We start from the raw sequence: 17699 nt of genomic DNA, 5'->3' as shown, positions 1-17699 counted from the left end.
CCGTCCGCGAACCCTTTCAATATTGTGAGTTGCTCACGCACGTCTCCGATTTTACGCGCGAATGTTTTACGAATAAGTGTACGACTACTACCAGGGTCCACAAATGCTAGAGTTTCTATACCATTCACTTTGATTGTTTTAACTATTTTATCATCACATGCGCGCTGATCAATTATATTAATGCGGTTTTCAGTTTTTAGATAACAGTCTGCGGTTTTATGCGTTGTGCGTTGGCACTTTTCACAGCGCGACTTCCGTTGTGGCTCGGCACAATTTACGGAATAATGTCCAAATTTAAAGCAGTTATAGCACTTAACTTTTTCGAGTGGTAAAGGTGTTTGTGGCTTTTGATTTTCTGTAACCGCAAACTTTCGATTCGGCGGTTTTTCTATCGACGCGTTTGTTTTGAATACCATTTTAGGTGGCGCGGTTTTCACTTCGTTATAAATATTAAAGTTTATAATGTCACTTAGTAAATCTTGACAATGCGTATAGTTATTAGAAATTTTCTTACGTAAGTCTGAATCATTAATGCCGTTTATAATATGGCGCGCAATACTCGAGTCGGATAACCCACCTTTTGAACCTAATGCGGTAATAAAACTCTTGAGCGGACTCATTGGTTTGCCGTTTCGTTTGTGCCATCTTAAGACGGAAAGTTTAGCAGAAATTTATGAACGAATTCTGCCCACGAAATAAACACGTCTTGCAGAGAATCAACCCAATATTTTGCTGATCCCCGCATCTTTTGCTGTACGGCAAACAAAAGTGTGTTTTCAACGCGTTTTACGAATTGTTTTGATGTTAACGAACGATCGGACGATGGGCCAAAAACGGGTAAAAGTTCAACAATATCGCGCACATTCTCGTATGGATTGTGATAATTCGGTACTACCGGCGGTGCGCGAACGTAATCGAATGTGTACGGTACTGACGGATTCTGGTACGTTGCATACGGCGCGGATGTCACTGGTGGCACAAATGTCGGTGGGGGGAAAGTCGGTGGTGCTTGCATACAAGCGTGCGAAACATATGCATTTGATTGCGGCACAAACGCGACGTGTCCCGATTGAGAAAATTCGGGGAAATTAACATTGCTGGGCTCTTGAGCGGTTGTCCACAGCGAATGTTGACTATTGTATGCGTTCGGTAATACTTGTGGATGCATCACGGTATATGTACTCGTTACGGTTGGAGCGGACTTTTCCATATTACCAATAACATTTACCGGTGAAGACGATATTGGTGGTACAAAATTATTTGATGTCGTTGTATTTTGTTTTTGTTGTAGCACTAAGTCCGAAATAGTTTTTTCTAAAGACGATAACCGCTGCATTACAACACTTTGAGTATCACTTTCGCTTTCGGATACATTGTTGTCCATCAACCGTTCAATTAGTTGATTTTTGTTACCCGTTACTGGTAAACCAGCATCACGGCACATCTTTTTTAAATCACATACTTTTCGGCTGCGTAATGGCATTTTGCTTCGGACCAATTTGCGACTTCGAATTTTTTTTCGAACTTTTTCGGTTAGAAGTATTTTTCTTCGTTCACTTCACTTCCGGTTTCGGATTATCGATTTCGTTGAATTTCGCAACAACAAAATACACGTACGAGTAGCAAATTTAAACGATTTTGCCAGCGGAGTCTCAATTTAACGGCGCGTTGTCAGCGAAGTCTCAGGCGGTTGCTCATAATCCACTTCTGAAAATTGTCATCTGCCCACGAGTACCTCAGTCACTATAGCCAACTTTTACCAATATAAACACGACTACACTTTTAATGCTATATATATCTCATTTATTTCGTTTTTGTATAACCAAGACCGTATTTCAATTATTTCAATATATTATCCAACTTCGGGTGTTGCCGGTAACGGGTACTACGCTCAACTGGACGGACGTCCACAGGGATGTATTTTTTAAGCTTATGACAGCGTTGCCACATCAGGTGACAATCGCTATTAACTTTTCCTGGACTATATTGTAACTATGTTCTGATAATTCAGAAAATATTTCTACCTTTCCTTTTACAATATATTTTCTACATATTTCGCCAATTTTACTGAAGTCAGATTCTACTATAAAAATTATTCTATTTCCATGCAACATTTTTATTTCTTCCACTTTCTTGTTTATTAATATGATTTGTGTTCTATATTTGTTTACAATTTCTTCCTTTATATAATGCAGTTTGTGTGCATAAATTTAATAGGTTGGTGGTCAAAACTTTAAGTCTTCTACCATAGAGGTATGGTCGTAAGTAGTTCACACTCCATAATATGGCTAAAAACTCTTTATCTGTTGTTAATTTCGCTCGAGATTATTCAATGTCCTAGATGCAAAACATAACGGGTGTCCTTCCTGCAATAGGTTCGCTCCTATTGGGTAATTCGATGCATCTGTAGTAAGTGTAAATGTTTTCTCGAAATTTGAATATATTAGGATAGGATGAGAGCTAATTAATGCTTTTCATTTTTCAAACGCCCTTATATATGTATTTTGGAGCTTTCGTATTTATCTTTACATCTTTCTTTAGGTACTTTGTTATCGGCTGTGCTACCATAGTCTTTTACAAATTTTCTATAGTAATCTGTTTAGCCTAAGGAACTTTTGATTTAATTCTCCGTTTCAGGGATTTTTAATAATTGAATCACTTTTATCTTGTTAGGGTTTGGCTTGAGTCCTTCTTTTGTCAGAATGTGTCCCACAAATTCTGTCTGTTTTTTCATGAAGTTGCATTTGTCAATCTGGATTTTTAAGTTTGTCTGCTCCAGTACTTTACAAATGTCAGTTATAGCCTTAACATGTTCTTTAAGTGAAGTGCTAAATATTAGTATATCATCTAAGTATACTACGCATGTTTTTGTTAATAAATATCTTTTTAAAATATTCATAACATCCCTATATTCTTCTTCATTTAAATGATCTAGCTGAATTCTATCCAATTCAAATTCGCAACTCTCCAATGTACAAATTTCAAGATTACTGTATGGATTAAAAATAAATCCATCAAATTTATCATCGTATTAAAACAGTTTAGTAAATAATGAAATATATATTTTCTTCGTTTTAATTCTGTCAGCTTCCACTTAATTTTCGCATTTCCTGATAGATTAAATTCATCAGGAGAGTCAGTTACTACTTCAAATCTAATAACATCTTTTTTTGTTATTGTACTAAATCAATCGGTTAGTGTAATAAATTTCTTTTGAAATATTTTATATTATTATCAATTAAGCTTAAATTTGCTCCTGTATCTATTATATATTTGTTTTCATTAATTGTAATTGTTCTGACGGGTAAAAAGTGGAGGCTGTTTTTGAAAAAAAAATATCCTGTTCGTTTTGGCCATTTCCATGTTGACTTACATTACATTGACATAAATTTAACTCCGCATGTCTTGACAGCAATTGTTGATTGATTCCCTGATTCCCTCATTTCGCTTTGGTCTTGCCTAGGTTGACTAAGAGATTTTGGCAGAAATTTGGCCTAGGGTGTCCTACCTGAGCGAGATGTTGGGAATTACCCATCATATGACATTGATTTATTTCCATATTGTTAGTGTTAGGTTGATTCCAGCAATTTTGGCTGAGATTTGGGTTTCCTACCTGAGTAACCCTCTGCAAATTGGCCGAATTATTATTATTATCTCTACTATATTGGGGTCGATATTTTCCTGATTGATTAAAATTGTTATTATAATTTCGTTCCTGATAGTAACGCGGGTTAAAATTATTCTGACCCTGATAATTGTATCTATTAAAATTATTATTGTTTTTATAATTATTTGTATTTTGATTATGTTAATTATGAGTTGTGCAATGTCGGCTATAATAAAACACTGGTTGCCACTTTTTGCCATCAGATGATTGCAGCATAACTCCTGCCAGCCCAACACTAGACGCATCGGTATGCACCTCATGCTGAGCGGACGAATCGTAGAGCGCAAGAAGTGGTTCATTGCACAGTTTTTGTATTAACTCAGTAAACGATCGTTGCTGCGCTTCGCCCCACACAAACTTTTATTGTTCTTCTTTACGTAGCAGCTGCGTTATTGGTTTGACTATAAACGAATAGTTGGGCACGAATTTTCGGAAAAATCCAGTAAGACCCAGAAATCTTCGGACCTCTGTGACGTTTTTAGGCGGCGGAAAATCTGCGATCGCGGCTACTTTACGTTTACCCGGCGTTATACCGTTTCTATTAATTACATGGCCCAAATGCTCAATTTCATTTTTAAGAAATTTACATTTGTCCATGCGCAATGTAAGTCCATAACGTTTTAATATTTTTATAAATTTTTCGAGTCGCTTAAGTCCTTCGTCAATAGTTTTACTTGGAATAATAACGTCATCCAAATATGCTAACACTTCACCGCGCGGCATTTGTGCAATAATTTTATCCATCATACATTGGAACACAGCGGGCGCGTTTACCAGACCGAACGGCATGCGGTTGTATTCGTAGTGGCCGTCAGTAGTTACGAAAGCGGTATATTTTTTTGAGGATTCATCTATTTCAATTTGATGATACCCGGTACGTAGATCAAGCGTTGTAAAAAAATTATTTCCGGCAAGTTGCGCGAACTGTTCTTCCATGATCGGCATGGGATAAGGTCTTTTTATAGTAACTTTGTTTAGACTGCGGTAGTCCACACATAAGCGATGTTCGCCATTCTTTTTTTCGACGAGAACAACTGGCGCGGCGTAAGATGACTCACTCGGTCGAATTATATTGTTGCTCAATAATTCAGATACGATTTCGGAAACGATCGCGCGTTTAGCGAACGGAATACGGTACGGCTTAAGGCAAATTGGTATGTTGATGTTTAATTCGATACTCATTTTTGCAACATCACACTTACCAATTTCAGATAAATTTCTTGCAAAAACATCAGCGTGTTGTGTTAGTAGTTGTTGCAAGCTCTGGCGATCAATTACACTTAAATCATTTGTAACGTCAATTTTATTTATGTCTTCTATGCGGCACTGATCTTGTTCAATAACCAAGCGATTACCCGCGCGGCACAATACGTCTCGTCCCAACAATACGGATTCACACAAGAAATCATCGTCAATGACAGGCATAATAGTTGGATTATTATTACCGTCAATTTCTATTATCGCACTTACAATTTCGGTACTAGCATATTGTCCGTCCGCGAACCCTTTCAATATTGTGAGTTGCTCACGCACGTCTCCGATTTTACGCGCGAATGTTTTACGAATAAGTGTACGACTACTACCAGGGTCCACAAATGCTAGAGTTTCTATACCATTCACTTTGATTGTTTTAACTATTTTATCATCACATGCGCGCTGATCAATTATATTAATGCGGTTTTCAGTTTTTAGATAACAGTCTGCGGTTTTATGCGTTGTGCGTTGGCACTTTTCACAGCGCGACTTCCGTTGTGGCTCGGCACAATTTACGGAATAATGTCCAAATTTAAAGCAGTTATAGCACTTAACTTTTTCGAGTGGTAAAGGTGTTTGTGGCTTTTGATTTTCTGTAACCGCAAACTTTCGATTCGGCGGTTTTTCTATCGACGCGTTTGTTTTGAATACCATTTTAGGTGGCGCGGTTTTCACTTCGTTATAAATATTAAAGTTTATAATGTCACTTAGTAAATCTTGACAATGCGTATAGTTATTAGAAATTTTCTTACGTAAGTCTGAATCATTAATGCCGTTTATAATATGGCGCGCAATACTCGAGTCGGATAACCCACCTTTTGAACCTAAGGCAAGCATGCGGTAATAAAACTCTTGAGCGGACTCATTGTTTTGCCGTTTCGTTTGTGCCATCTTAAGATGCACATCGGCTTCATTTTCGATGCACGGAAAGTTTAGCAGAAATTTATGAACGAATTCTGCCCACGAAATAAACACGTCTTGCAGAGAATCAACCCAATATTTTGCTGATCCCCGCATCTTTTGCTGTACGGCAAACAAAAGTGTGTTTTCTCTCCACCCATATACACTTCTCAGATTTTCAACGCGTTTTACGAATTGTTTTGATGTTAACGAACGATCGGACGATGGGTCAAAAACGGGTAAAAGTTCAACAATATCGCGCACATTCTCGTATGGATTGTGATAATTCGGTACTACCGGCGGTGCGCGAACGTAATCGAATGTGTACGGTACTGACGGATTCTGGTACGTTGCATACGGCGCGGATGTCACTGGTGGCACAAATGTCGGTGGGGGGAAAGTCGGTGGTGCTTGCATACAAGCGTGCGAAACATATGCATTTGATTGCGGCACAAACGCGACGTGTCCCGATTGAGAAAATTCGGGGAAATTAACATTGCTGGGCTCTTGAGCGGTTGTCCACAGCGAATGTTGACTATTGTATGCGTTCGGTAATACTTGTGGATGCATCACGGTATATGTACTCGTTACGGTTGGAGCGGACTTTTCCATATTACCAATAACATTTACCGGTGAAGACGATATTGGTGGTACAAAATTATTTGATGTCGTTGTATTTTGTTTTTGTTGTAGCACTAAGTCCGAAATAGTTTTTTCTAAAGACGATAACCGCTGCATTACAACTCTTTGAGTATCACTTTCGCTTTCGGATACATTGTTGTCCATCAACCGTTCAATTAGTTGATTTTTGTTACCCGTTACTGGTAAACCAGCATCACGGCACATCTTTTTTAAATCACATACTTTTCGGCTGCGTAATGGCATTTTGCTTCGGACCAATTTGCGACTTCGAATTTTTTTTCGAACTTTTTCGGTTAGAAGTATTTTTCTTCGTTCACTTCACTTCCGGTTTCGGATTATCGATTTCGTTGAATTTCGCAACAACAAAATACACGTACGAGTAGCAAATTTAAACGATTTTGCCAGCGGAGTCTCAATTTAACGGCGCGTTGTCAGCGAAGTCTCAGGCGGTTGCTCATAATCCACTTCTGAAAATTGTCATCTGCCCACGAGTACCTCAGTCACTATAGCCAACTTTTACCAATATAAACACGACTACACTTTTAATGCTATATATATCTCATTTATTTCGTTTTTGTATAACCAAGACCGTATTTCAATTATTTCAATATATTATCCAACTTCGGGTGTTGCCGGTAACGGGTACTACGCTCAACTGGACGGACGTCCACAGGGATGTATTTTTTAAGCTTATGGCAGCGTTGCCACATCAGGTGACAATCGCTATTAACTTTTCCTGGACTATATTGTAACTATGTTCTGATAATTCAGAAAATATTTCTACCTTTCCTTTTACAATATATTTTCTACATATTTCGCCAATTTTACTGAAGTCAGATTCTACTATAAAAATTATTCTATTTCCATGCAACATTTTTATTTCTTCCACTTTCTTGTTTATTAATATGATTTGTGTTCTATATTTGTTTACAATTTCTTCCTTTATATAATGCAGTTTGTGTGCATAAATTTAATAGGTTGGTGGTCAAAACTTTAAGTCTTCTACCATAGAGGTATGGTCGTAAGTAGTTCACACTCCATAATATGGCTAAAAACTCTTTATCTGTTGTTAATTTCGCTCGAGATTATTCAATGTCCTAGATGCAAAACATAACGGGTGTCCTTCCTGCAATAGGTTCGCTCCTATTGGGTAATTCGATGCATCTGTAGTAAGTGTAAATGTTTTCTCGAAATTTGAATATATTAGGATAGGATGAGAGCTAATTAATGCTTTTCATTTTTCAAACGCCCTTATATATGTATTTTGGAGCTTTCGTATTTATCTTTACATCTTTCTTTAGGTACTTTGTTATCGGCTGTGCTACCTTAGCATAGTCTTTTACAAATTTTCTATAGTAATCTGTTTAGCCTAAGAAACTTTTGATTTAATTCTCCGTTTCAGGGATTTTTAATAATTGAATCACTTTTATCTTGTTAGGGTTTGGCTTGAGTCCTTCTTTTGTCAGAATGTGTCCCACAAATTCTGTCTGTTTTTTCATGAAGTTGCATTTGTCAATCTGGATTTTTAAGTTTGTCTGCTCCAGTACTTTACAAATGTCAGTTATAGCCTTAACATGTTCTTTAAGTGAAGTGCTAAATATTAGTATATCATCTAAGTATACTACGCATGTTTTTGTTAATAAATATCTTTTTAAAAGATTCATAACATCCCTATATTCTTCTTCATTTAAATGATCTAGCTGAATTCTATCCAATTCAAATTCGCAACTCTCCAATGTACAAATTTCAAGATTACTGTATGGATTAAAAATAAATCCATCAAATTTATCATCGTATTAAAACAGTTTAGTAAATAATGAAATATATATTTTCTTCGTTTTAATTCTGTCAGCTTCCACTTAATTTTCGCATTTCCTGATAGATTAAATTCATCAGGAGAGTCAGTTACTACTTCAAATCTAATAACATCTTTTTTTGTTATTGTACTAAATCAATCGGTTAGTGTAATAAATTTCTTTTGAAATATTTTATATTATTATCAATTAAGCTTAAATTTGCTCCTGTATCTATTATATATTTGTTTTCATTAATTGTAATTGTTCTGACGGGTAAAAAGTGGAGGCTGTTTTTGAAAAAAAAATATCCTGTTCGTTTTGGCCATTTCCATGTTGACTTACATTACATTGACATAAATTTAACTCCGCATGTCTTGACAGCAATTGTTGATTGATTCCCTGATTCCCTCATTTCGCTTTGGTCTTGCCTAGGTTGACTAAGAGATTTTGGCAGAAATTTGGCCTAGGGTGTCCTACCTGAGCGAGATGTTGGGAATTACCCATCATATGACATTGATTTATTTCCATATTGTTAGTGTTAGGTTGATTCCAGCAATTTTGGCTGAGATTTGGGTTTCCTACCTGAGGAACCCTCTGCAAATTGGCCGAATTATTATTATTATCTCTACTATATTGGGGTCGATATTTTCCTGATTGATTAAAATTGTTATTATAATTTCGTTCCTGATAGTAACGCGGGTTAAAATTATTCTGACCCTGATAATTGTATCTATTAAAATTATTATTGTTTTTATAATTATTTGTATTTTGATTATGTTAATTATGAGTTGTGCAATGTCGGCTATAATAAAACACTGGTTGCCACTTTTTGCCATCAGATGATTGCAGCATAACTCCTGCCAGCCCAACACTAGACGCATCGGTATGCACCTCATGCTGAGCGGACGAATCGTAGAGCGCAAGAAGTGGTTCATTGCACAGTTTTTGTATTAACTCAGTAAACGATCGTTGCTGCGCTTCGCCCCACACAAACTTTTATTGTTCTTCTTTACGTAGCAGCTGCGTTATTGGTTTGACTATAAACGAATAGTTGGGCACGAATTTTCGGAAAAATCCAGTAAGACCCAGAAATCTTCGGAGCTCTGTGACGTTTTTAGGCGGCGGAAAATCTGCGATCGCGGCTACTTTACGTTTACCCGGCGTTATACCGTTTCTATTAATTACATGGCCCAAATGCTCAATTTCATTTTTAAGAAATTTACATTTGTCCATGCGCAATGTAAGTCCATAACGTTTTAATATTTTTATAAATTTTTCGAGTCGCTTAAGTCCTTCGTCAATAGTTTTACTTGGAATAATAACGTCATCCAAATATGCTAACACTTCACCGCGCGGCATTTGTGCAATAATTTTATCCATCATACATTGGAACACAGCGGGCGCGTTTACCAGACCGAACGGCATGCGGTTGTATTCGTAGTGGCCGTCAGTAGTTACGAAAGCGGTATATTTTTTTGAGGATTCATCTATTTCAATTTGATGATACCCGGTACGTAGATCAAGCGTTGTAAAAAAATTATTTCCGGCAAGTTGCGCGAACTGTTCTTCCATGATCGGCATGGGATAAGGTCTTTTTATAGTAACTTTGTTTAGACTGCGGTAGTCCACACATAAGCGATGTTCGCCATTCTTTTTTTCGACGAGAACAACTGGCGCGGCGTAAGATGACTCACTCGGTCGAATTATATTGTTGCTCAATAATTCAGATACGATTTCGGAAACGATCGCGCGTTTAGCGAACGGAATACGGTACGGCTTAAGGCAAATTGGTATGTTGATGTTTAATTCGATACTCATTTTTGCAACATCACACTTACCAATTTCAGATAAATTTCTTGCAAAAACATCAGCGTGTTGTGTTAGTAGTTGTTGCAAGCTCTGGCGATCAATTACACTTAAATCATTTGTAACGTCAATTTTATTTATGTCTTCTATGCGGCACTGATCTTGTTCAATAACCAAGCGATTACCCGCGCGGCACAATACGTCTCGTCCCAACAATACGGATTCACACAAGAAATCATCGTCAATGACAGGCATAATAGTTGGATTATTATTACCGTCAATTTCTATTATCGCACTTACAATTTCGGTACTAGCATATTGTCCGTCCGCGAACCCTTTCAATATTGTGAGTTGCTCACGCACGTCTCCGATTTTACGCGCGAATGTTTTACGAATAAGTGTACGACTACTACCAGGGTCCACAAATGCTAGAGTTTCTATACCATTCACTTTGATTGTTTTAACTATTTTATCATCACATGCGCGCTGATCAATTATATTAATGCGGTTTTCAGTTTTTAGATAACAGTCTGCGGTTTTATGCGTTGTGCGTTGGCACTTTTCACAGCGCGACTTCCGTTGTGGCTCGGCACAATTTACGGAATAATGTCCAAATTTAAAGCAGTTATAGCACTTAACTTTTTCGAGTGGTAAAGGTGTTTGTGGCTTTTGATTTTCTGTAACCGCAAACTTTCGATTCGGCGGTTTTTCTATCGACGCGTTTGTTTTGAATACCATTTTAGGTGGCGCGGTTTTCACTTCGTTATAAATATTAAAGTTTATAATGTCACTTAGTAAATCTTGACAATGCGTATAGTTATTAGAAATTTTCTTACGTAAGTCTGAATCATTAATGCCGTTTATAATATGGCGCGCAATACTCGAGTCGGATAACCCACCTTTTGAACCTAAGGCAAGCATGCGGTAATAAAACTCTTGAGCGGACTCATTGGTTTGCCGTTTCGTTTGTGCCATCTTAAGATGCACATCGGCTTCATTTTCGATGCACGGAAAGTTTAACAGAAATTTATGAACGAATTCTGCCCACGAAATAAACACGTCTTGCAGAGAATCAACCCAATATTTTGCTGATCCCCGCATCTTTTGCTGTACGGCAAACAAAAGTGTGTTTTCTCTCCACCCATATACACTTCTCAGATTTTCAACGCGTTTTACGAATTGTTTTGATGTTAACGAACGATCGGACGATGGGTCAAAAACGGGTAAAAGTTCAACAATATCGCGCACATTCTCGTATGGATTGTGATAATTCGGTACTACCGGCGGTGCGCGAACGTAATCGAATGTGTACGGTACTGACGGATTCTGGTACGTTGCATACGGCGCGGATGTCACTGGTGGCACAAATGTCGGTGGGGGGAAAGTCGGTGGTGCTTGCATACAAGCGTGCGAAACATATGCATTTGATTGCGGCACAAACGCGACGTGTCCCGATTGAGAAAATTCGGGGAAATTAACATTGCTGGGCTCTTGAGCGGTTGTCCACAGCGAATGTTGACTATTGTATGCGTTCGGTAATACTTGTGGATGCATCACGGTATATGTACTCGTTACGGTTGGAGCGGACTTTTCCATATTACCAATAACATTTACCGGTGAAGACGATATTGGTGGTACAAAATTATTTGATGTCGTTGTATTTTGTTTTTGTTGTAGCACTAAGTCCGAAATAGTTTTTTCTAAAGACGATAACCGCTGCATTACAACTCTTTGAGTATCACTTTCGCTTTCGGATACATTGTTGTCCATCAACCGTTCAATTAGTTGATTTTTGTTACCCGTTACTGGTAAACCAGCATCACGGCACATCTTTTTTAAATCACATACTTTTCGGCTGCGTAATGGCATTTTGCTTCGGACCAATTTGCGACTTCGAATTTTTTTTCGAACTTTTTCGGTTAGAAGTATTTTTCTTCGTTCACTTCACTTCCGGTTTCGGATTATCGATTTCGTTGAATTTCGCAACAACAAAATACACGTACGCGTAGCAAATTTAAACGATTTTGCCAGCGGAGTCTCAATTTAACGGCGCGTTGTCAGCGAAGTCTCAGGCGGTTGCTCATAATCCACTTCTGAAAATTGTCATCTGCCCACGAGTACCTCAGTCACTATAGCCAACTTTTACCAATATAAACACGACTACACTTTTAATGCTATATATATCTCATTTATTTCGTTTTTGTATAACCAAGACCGTATTTCAATTATTTCAATATATTATCCAACTTCGGGTGTTGCCGGTAACGGGTACTACGCTCAACTGGACGGACGTCCACAGGGATGTATTTTTTAAGCTTATGGCAGCGTTGCCACATCAGGTGACAATCGCTATTAACTTTTCCTGGACTATATTGTAACTATGTTCTGATAATTCAGAAAATATTTCTACCTTTCCTTTTACAATATATTTTCTACATATTTCGCCAATTTTACTGAAGTCAGATTCTACTATAAAAATTATTCTATTTCCATGCAACATTTTTATTTCTTCCACTTTCTTGTTTATTAATATGATTTGTGTTCTATATTTGTTTACAATTTCTTCCTTTATATAATGCAGTTTGTGTGCATAAATTTAATAGGTTGGTGGTCAAAACTTTAAGTCTTCTACCATAGAGGTATGGTCGTAAGTAGTTCACACTCCATAATATGGCTAAAAACTCTTTATCTGTTGTTAATTTCGCTCGAGATTATTCAATGTCCTAGATGCAAAACATAACGGGTGTCCTTCCTGCAATAGGTTCGCTCCTATTGGGTAATTCGATGCATCTGTAGTAAGTGTAAATGTTTTCTCGAAATTTGAATATATTAGGATAGGATGAGAGCTAATTAATGCTTTTCATTTTTCAAACGCCCTTATATATGTATTTTGGAGCTTTCGTATTTATCTTTACATCTTTCTTTAGGTACTTTGTTATCGGCTGTGCTACCTTAGCATAGTCTTTTACAAATTTTCTATAGTAATCTGTTTAGCCTAAGAAACTTTTGATTTAATTCTCCGTTTCAGGGATTTTTAATAATTGAATCACTTTTATCTTGTTAGGGTTTGGCTTGAGTCCTTCTTTTGTCAGAATGTGTCCCACAAATTCTGTCTGTTTTTTCATGAAGTTGCATTTGTCAATCTGGATTTTTAAGTTTGTCTGCTCCAGTACTTTACAAATGTCAGTTATAGCCTTAACATGTTCTTTAAGTGAAGTGCTAAATATTAGTATATCATCTAAGTATACTACGCATGTTTTTGTTAATAAATATCTTTTTAAAAGATTCATAACATCCCTATATTCTTCTTCATTTAAATGATCTAGCTGAATTCTATCCAATTCAAATTCGCAACTCTCCAATGTACAAATTTCAAGATTACTGTATGGATTAAAAATAAATCCATCAAATTTATCATCGTATTAAAACAGTTTAGTAAATAATGAAATATATATTTTCTTCGTTTTAATTCTGTCAGCTTCCACTTAATTTTCGCATTTCCTGATAGATTAAATTCATCAGGAGAGTCAGTTACTACTTCAAATCTAATAACATCTTTTTTTGTTATTGTACTAAATCAATCGGTTAGTGTAATAAATTTCTTTTGAAATATTTTATATTATTATCAATTAAGCTTAAATTTGCTCCTGTATCTATTATATATTTGTTTTCATTAATTGTAATTGTTTTGACGGGTAAAAAGTGGAGGCTGTTTTTGAAAAAAAAATATCCTGTTCGTTTTGGCCATTTCCATGTTGACTTACATTACATTGACATAAATTTAACTCCGCATGTCTTGACAGCAATTGTTGATTGATTCCCTGATTCCCTCATTTCGCTTTGGTCTTGCCTAGGTTGACTAAGAGATTTTGGCAGAAATTTGGCCTAGGGTGTCCTACCTGAGCGAGATGTTGGGAATTACCCATCATATGACATTGATTTATTTCCATATTGTTAGTGTTAGGTTGATTCCAGCAATTTTGGCTGAGATTTGGGTTTCCTACCTGAGTAACCCTCTGCAAATTGGCCGAATTATTATTATTATCTCTACTATATTGGGGTCGATATTTTCCTGATTGATTAAAATTGTTATTATAATTTCGTTCCTGATAGTAACGCGGGTTAAAATTATTCTGACCCTGATAATTGTATCTATTAAAATTATTATTGTTTTTATAATTATTTGTATTTTGATTATGTTAATTATGAGTTGTGCAATGTCGGCTATAATAAAACACTGGTTGCCACTTTTTGCCATCAGATGATTGCAGCATAACTCCTGCCAGCCCAACACTAGACGCATCGGTATGCACCTCATGCTGAGCGGACGAATCGTAGAGCGCAAGAAGTGGTTCATTGCACAGTTTTTGTATTAACTCAGTAAACGATCGTTGCTGCGCTTCGCCCCACACAAACTTTTATTGTTCTTCTTTACGTAGCAGCTGCGTTATTGGTTTGACTATAAACGAATAGTTGGGCACGAATTTTCGGAAAAATCCGGCGGAAAATCTGCGATCGCGGCTACTTTACGTTTACCCGGCGTTATACCGTTTCTATTAATTACATGGCCCAAATGCTCAATTTCATTTTTAAGAAATTTACATTTGTCCATGCGCAATGTAAGTCCATAACGTTTTAATATTTTTATAAATTTTTCGAGTCGCTTAAGTCCTTCGTCAATAGTTTTACTTGGAATAATAACGTCATCCAAATATGCTAACACTTCACCGCGCGGCATTTGTGCAATAATTTTATCCATCATACATTGGAACACAGCGGGCGCGTTTACCAGACCGAACGGCATGCGGTTGTATTCGTAGTGGCCGTCAGTAGTTACGAAAGCGGTATATTTTTTTGAGGATTCATCTATTTCAATTTGATGATACCCGGTACGTAGATCAAGCGTTGTAAAAAAATTATTTCCGGCAAGTTGCGCGAACTGTTCTTCCATGATCGGCATGGGATAAGGTCTTTTTATAGTAACTTTGTTTAGACTGCGGTAGTCCACACATAAGCGATGTTCGCCATTCTTTTTTTCGACGAGAACAACTGGCGCGGCGTAAGATGACTCACTCGGTCGAATTATATTGTTGCTCAATAATTCAGATACGATTTCGGAAACGATCGCGCGTTTAGCGAACGGAATACGGTACGGCTTAAGGCAAATTGGTATGTTGATGTTTAATTCGATACTAATTTTTGCAACATCACACTTACCAATTTCAGATAAATTTCTTGCAAAAACATCAGCGTGTTGTGTTAGTAGTTGTTGCAAGCTCTGGCGATCAATTACACTTAAATCATTTGTAACGTCAATTTTATTTATGTCTTCTATGCGGCACTGATCTTGTTCAATAACCAAGCGATTACCCGCGCGGCACAATACGTCTCGTCCCAACAATACGGATTCACACAAGAAATCATCGTCAATGACAGGCATAATAGTTGGATTATTATTACCGTCAATTTCTATTATCGCACTTACAATTTCGGTACTAGCATATTGTCCGTCCGCGAACCCTTTCAATATTGTGAGTTGCTCACGCACGTCTCCGATTTTACGCGCGAATGTTTTACGAATAAGTGTACGACTACTACCAGGGTCCACAAATGCTAGAGTTTCTATACCATTCACTTTGATTGTTTTAACTATTTTATCATCACATGCGCGCTGATCAATTATATTAATGCGGTTTTCAGTTTTTAGATAACAGTCTGCGGTTTTATGCGTTGTGCGTTGGCACTTTTCACAGCGCGACTTCCGTTGTGGCTCGGCACAATTTACGGAATAATGTCCAAATTTAAAGCAGTTATAGCACTTAACTTTTTCGAGTGGTAAAGGTGTTTGTGGCTTTTGATTTTCTGTAACCGCAAACTTTCGATTCGGCGGTTTTTCTATCGACGCGTTTGTTTTGAATACCATTTTAGGTGGCGCGGTTTTCACTTCGTTATAAATATTAAAGTTTATAATGTCACTTAGTAAATCTTGACAATGCGTATAGTTATTAGAAATTTTCTTACGTAAGTCTGAATCATTAATGCCGTTTATAATATGGCGCGCAATACTCGAGTCGGATAACCCACCTTTTGAACCTAAGGCAAGCATGCGGTAATAAAACTCTTGAGCGGACTCATTGTTTTGCCGTTTCGTTTGTGCCATCTTAAGATGCACATCGGCTTCATTTTCGATGCACGGAAAGTTTAGCAGAAATTTATGAACGAATTCTGCCCACGAAATAAACACGTCTTGCAGAGAATCAACCCAATATTTTGCTGATCCCCGCATCTTTTGCTGTACGGCAAACAAAAGTGTGTTTTCTCTCCACCCATATACACTTCTCAGATTTTCAACGCGTTTTACGAATTGTTTTGATGTTAACGAACGATCGGACGATGGGTCAAAAACGGGTAAAAGTTCAACAATATCGCGCACATTCTCGTATGGATTGTGATAATTCGGTACTACCGGCGGTGCGCGAACGTAATCGAATGTGTACGGTACTGACGGATTCTGGTACGTTGCATACGGCGCGGATGTCACTGGTGGCACAAATGTCGGTGGGGGGAAAGTCGGTGGTGCTTGCATACAAGCGTGCGAAACATATGCATTTGATTGCGGCACAAACGCGACGTGTCCCGATTGAGAAAATTCGGGGAAATTAACATTGCTGGGCTCTTGAGCGGTTGTCCACAGCGAATGTTGACTATTGTATGCGTTCGGTAATACTTGTGGATGCATCACGGTATATGTACTCGTTACGGTTGGAGCGGACTTTTCCATATTACCAATAACATTTACCGGTGAAGACGATATTGGTGGTACAAAATTATTTGATGTCGTTGTATTTTGTTTTTGTTGTAGCACTAAGTCCGAAATAGTTTTTTCTAAAGACGATAACCGCTGCATTACAACTCTTTGAGTATCACTTTCGCTTTCGGATACATTGTTGTCCATCAACCGTTCAATTAGTTGATTTTTGTTACCCGTTACTGGTAAACCAGCATCACGGCACATCTTTTTTAAATCACATACTTTTCGGCTGCGTAATGGCATTTTGCTTCGGACCAATTTGCGACTTCGAATTTTTTTTCGAACTTTTTCGGTTAGAAGTATTTTTCTTCGTTCACTTCACTTCCGGTTTCGGATTATCGATTTCGTTGAATTTCGCAACAACAAAATACACGTACGAGTAGCAAATTTAAACGATTTTGCCAGCGGAGTCTCAATTTAACGGCGCGTTGTCAGCGAAGTCTCAGGCGGTTGCTCATAATCCACTTCTGAAAATTGTCATCTGCCCACGAGTACCTCAGTCACTATAGCCAACTTTTACCAATATAAACACGACTACACTTTTAATGCTATATATATCTCATTTATTTCGTTTTTGTATAACCAAGACCGTATTTCAATTATTTCAATATATTATCCAACTTCGGGTGTTGCCGGTAACGGGTACTACGCTCAACTGGACGGACGTCCACAGGGATGTATTTTTTAAGCTTATGGCAGCGTTGCCACATCAGGTGACAATCGCTATTAACTTTTCCTGGACTATATTGTAACTATGTTCTGATAATTCAGAAAATATTTCTACCTTTCCTTTTACAATATATTTTCTACATATTTCGCCAAT

The 17699-nt window shown here is 37.4% G+C and overlaps 3 protein-coding genes across 3 annotated transcripts; all 3 read right to left on the bottom strand.

The window, feature by feature from the left end:
* Positions 1-4027: 4027 nt before the first annotated feature.
* Positions 4028-6667, bottom strand: LOC128870389 (uncharacterized). The gene has a single exon (XM_054113004.1). The coding sequence runs from the start codon at positions 6665-6667 to the stop codon at positions 4028-4030; it is 2640 nt and encodes an 879-aa protein (XP_053968979.1).
* Positions 6668-9255: 2588 nt separating this feature from the next.
* Positions 9256-11895, bottom strand: LOC128870388 (uncharacterized). Its single transcript, XM_054113003.1, has one exon. It carries the CDS (start codon positions 11893-11895, stop codon positions 9256-9258), a length of 2640 nt encoding a protein of 879 aa, XP_053968978.1.
* A 2629-nt stretch (positions 11896-14524) lies between these two features.
* On the bottom strand, positions 14525-17080 carry LOC128870387 (uncharacterized). Its single transcript, XM_054113002.1, has one exon. The coding sequence runs from the start codon at positions 17078-17080 to the stop codon at positions 14525-14527; it is 2556 nt and encodes an 851-aa protein (XP_053968977.1).
* Positions 17081-17699: the final 619 nt, after the last annotated feature.

The sequence above is a fragment of the Anastrepha ludens genome, chromosome X, assembly GCF_028408465.1.
Source record: "Anastrepha ludens isolate Willacy chromosome X, idAnaLude1.1, whole genome shotgun sequence".
Lineage (NCBI taxonomy): Eukaryota > Metazoa > Arthropoda > Insecta > Diptera > Tephritidae > Anastrepha > Anastrepha ludens.
The sequence above is the reverse complement of the archived record's forward strand: the minus strand, read 5'-3'. Positions and strand labels throughout refer to the sequence as shown.

What these genes read in the sequence shown, in the direction of transcription:
- LOC128870389 (XM_054113004.1), bottom strand. Translation starts at nt 6,667, where the DNA reads ATGTGCCGTGATGCTGGTTTACCAGTAACGGGTAACAAAAATCAACTA.
- LOC128870388 (XM_054113003.1), bottom strand. Translation starts at nt 11,895, where the DNA reads ATGTGCCGTGATGCTGGTTTACCAGTAACGGGTAACAAAAATCAACTA.
- LOC128870387 (XM_054113002.1), bottom strand. Translation starts at nt 17,080, where the DNA reads ATGTGCCGTGATGCTGGTTTACCAGTAACGGGTAACAAAAATCAACTA.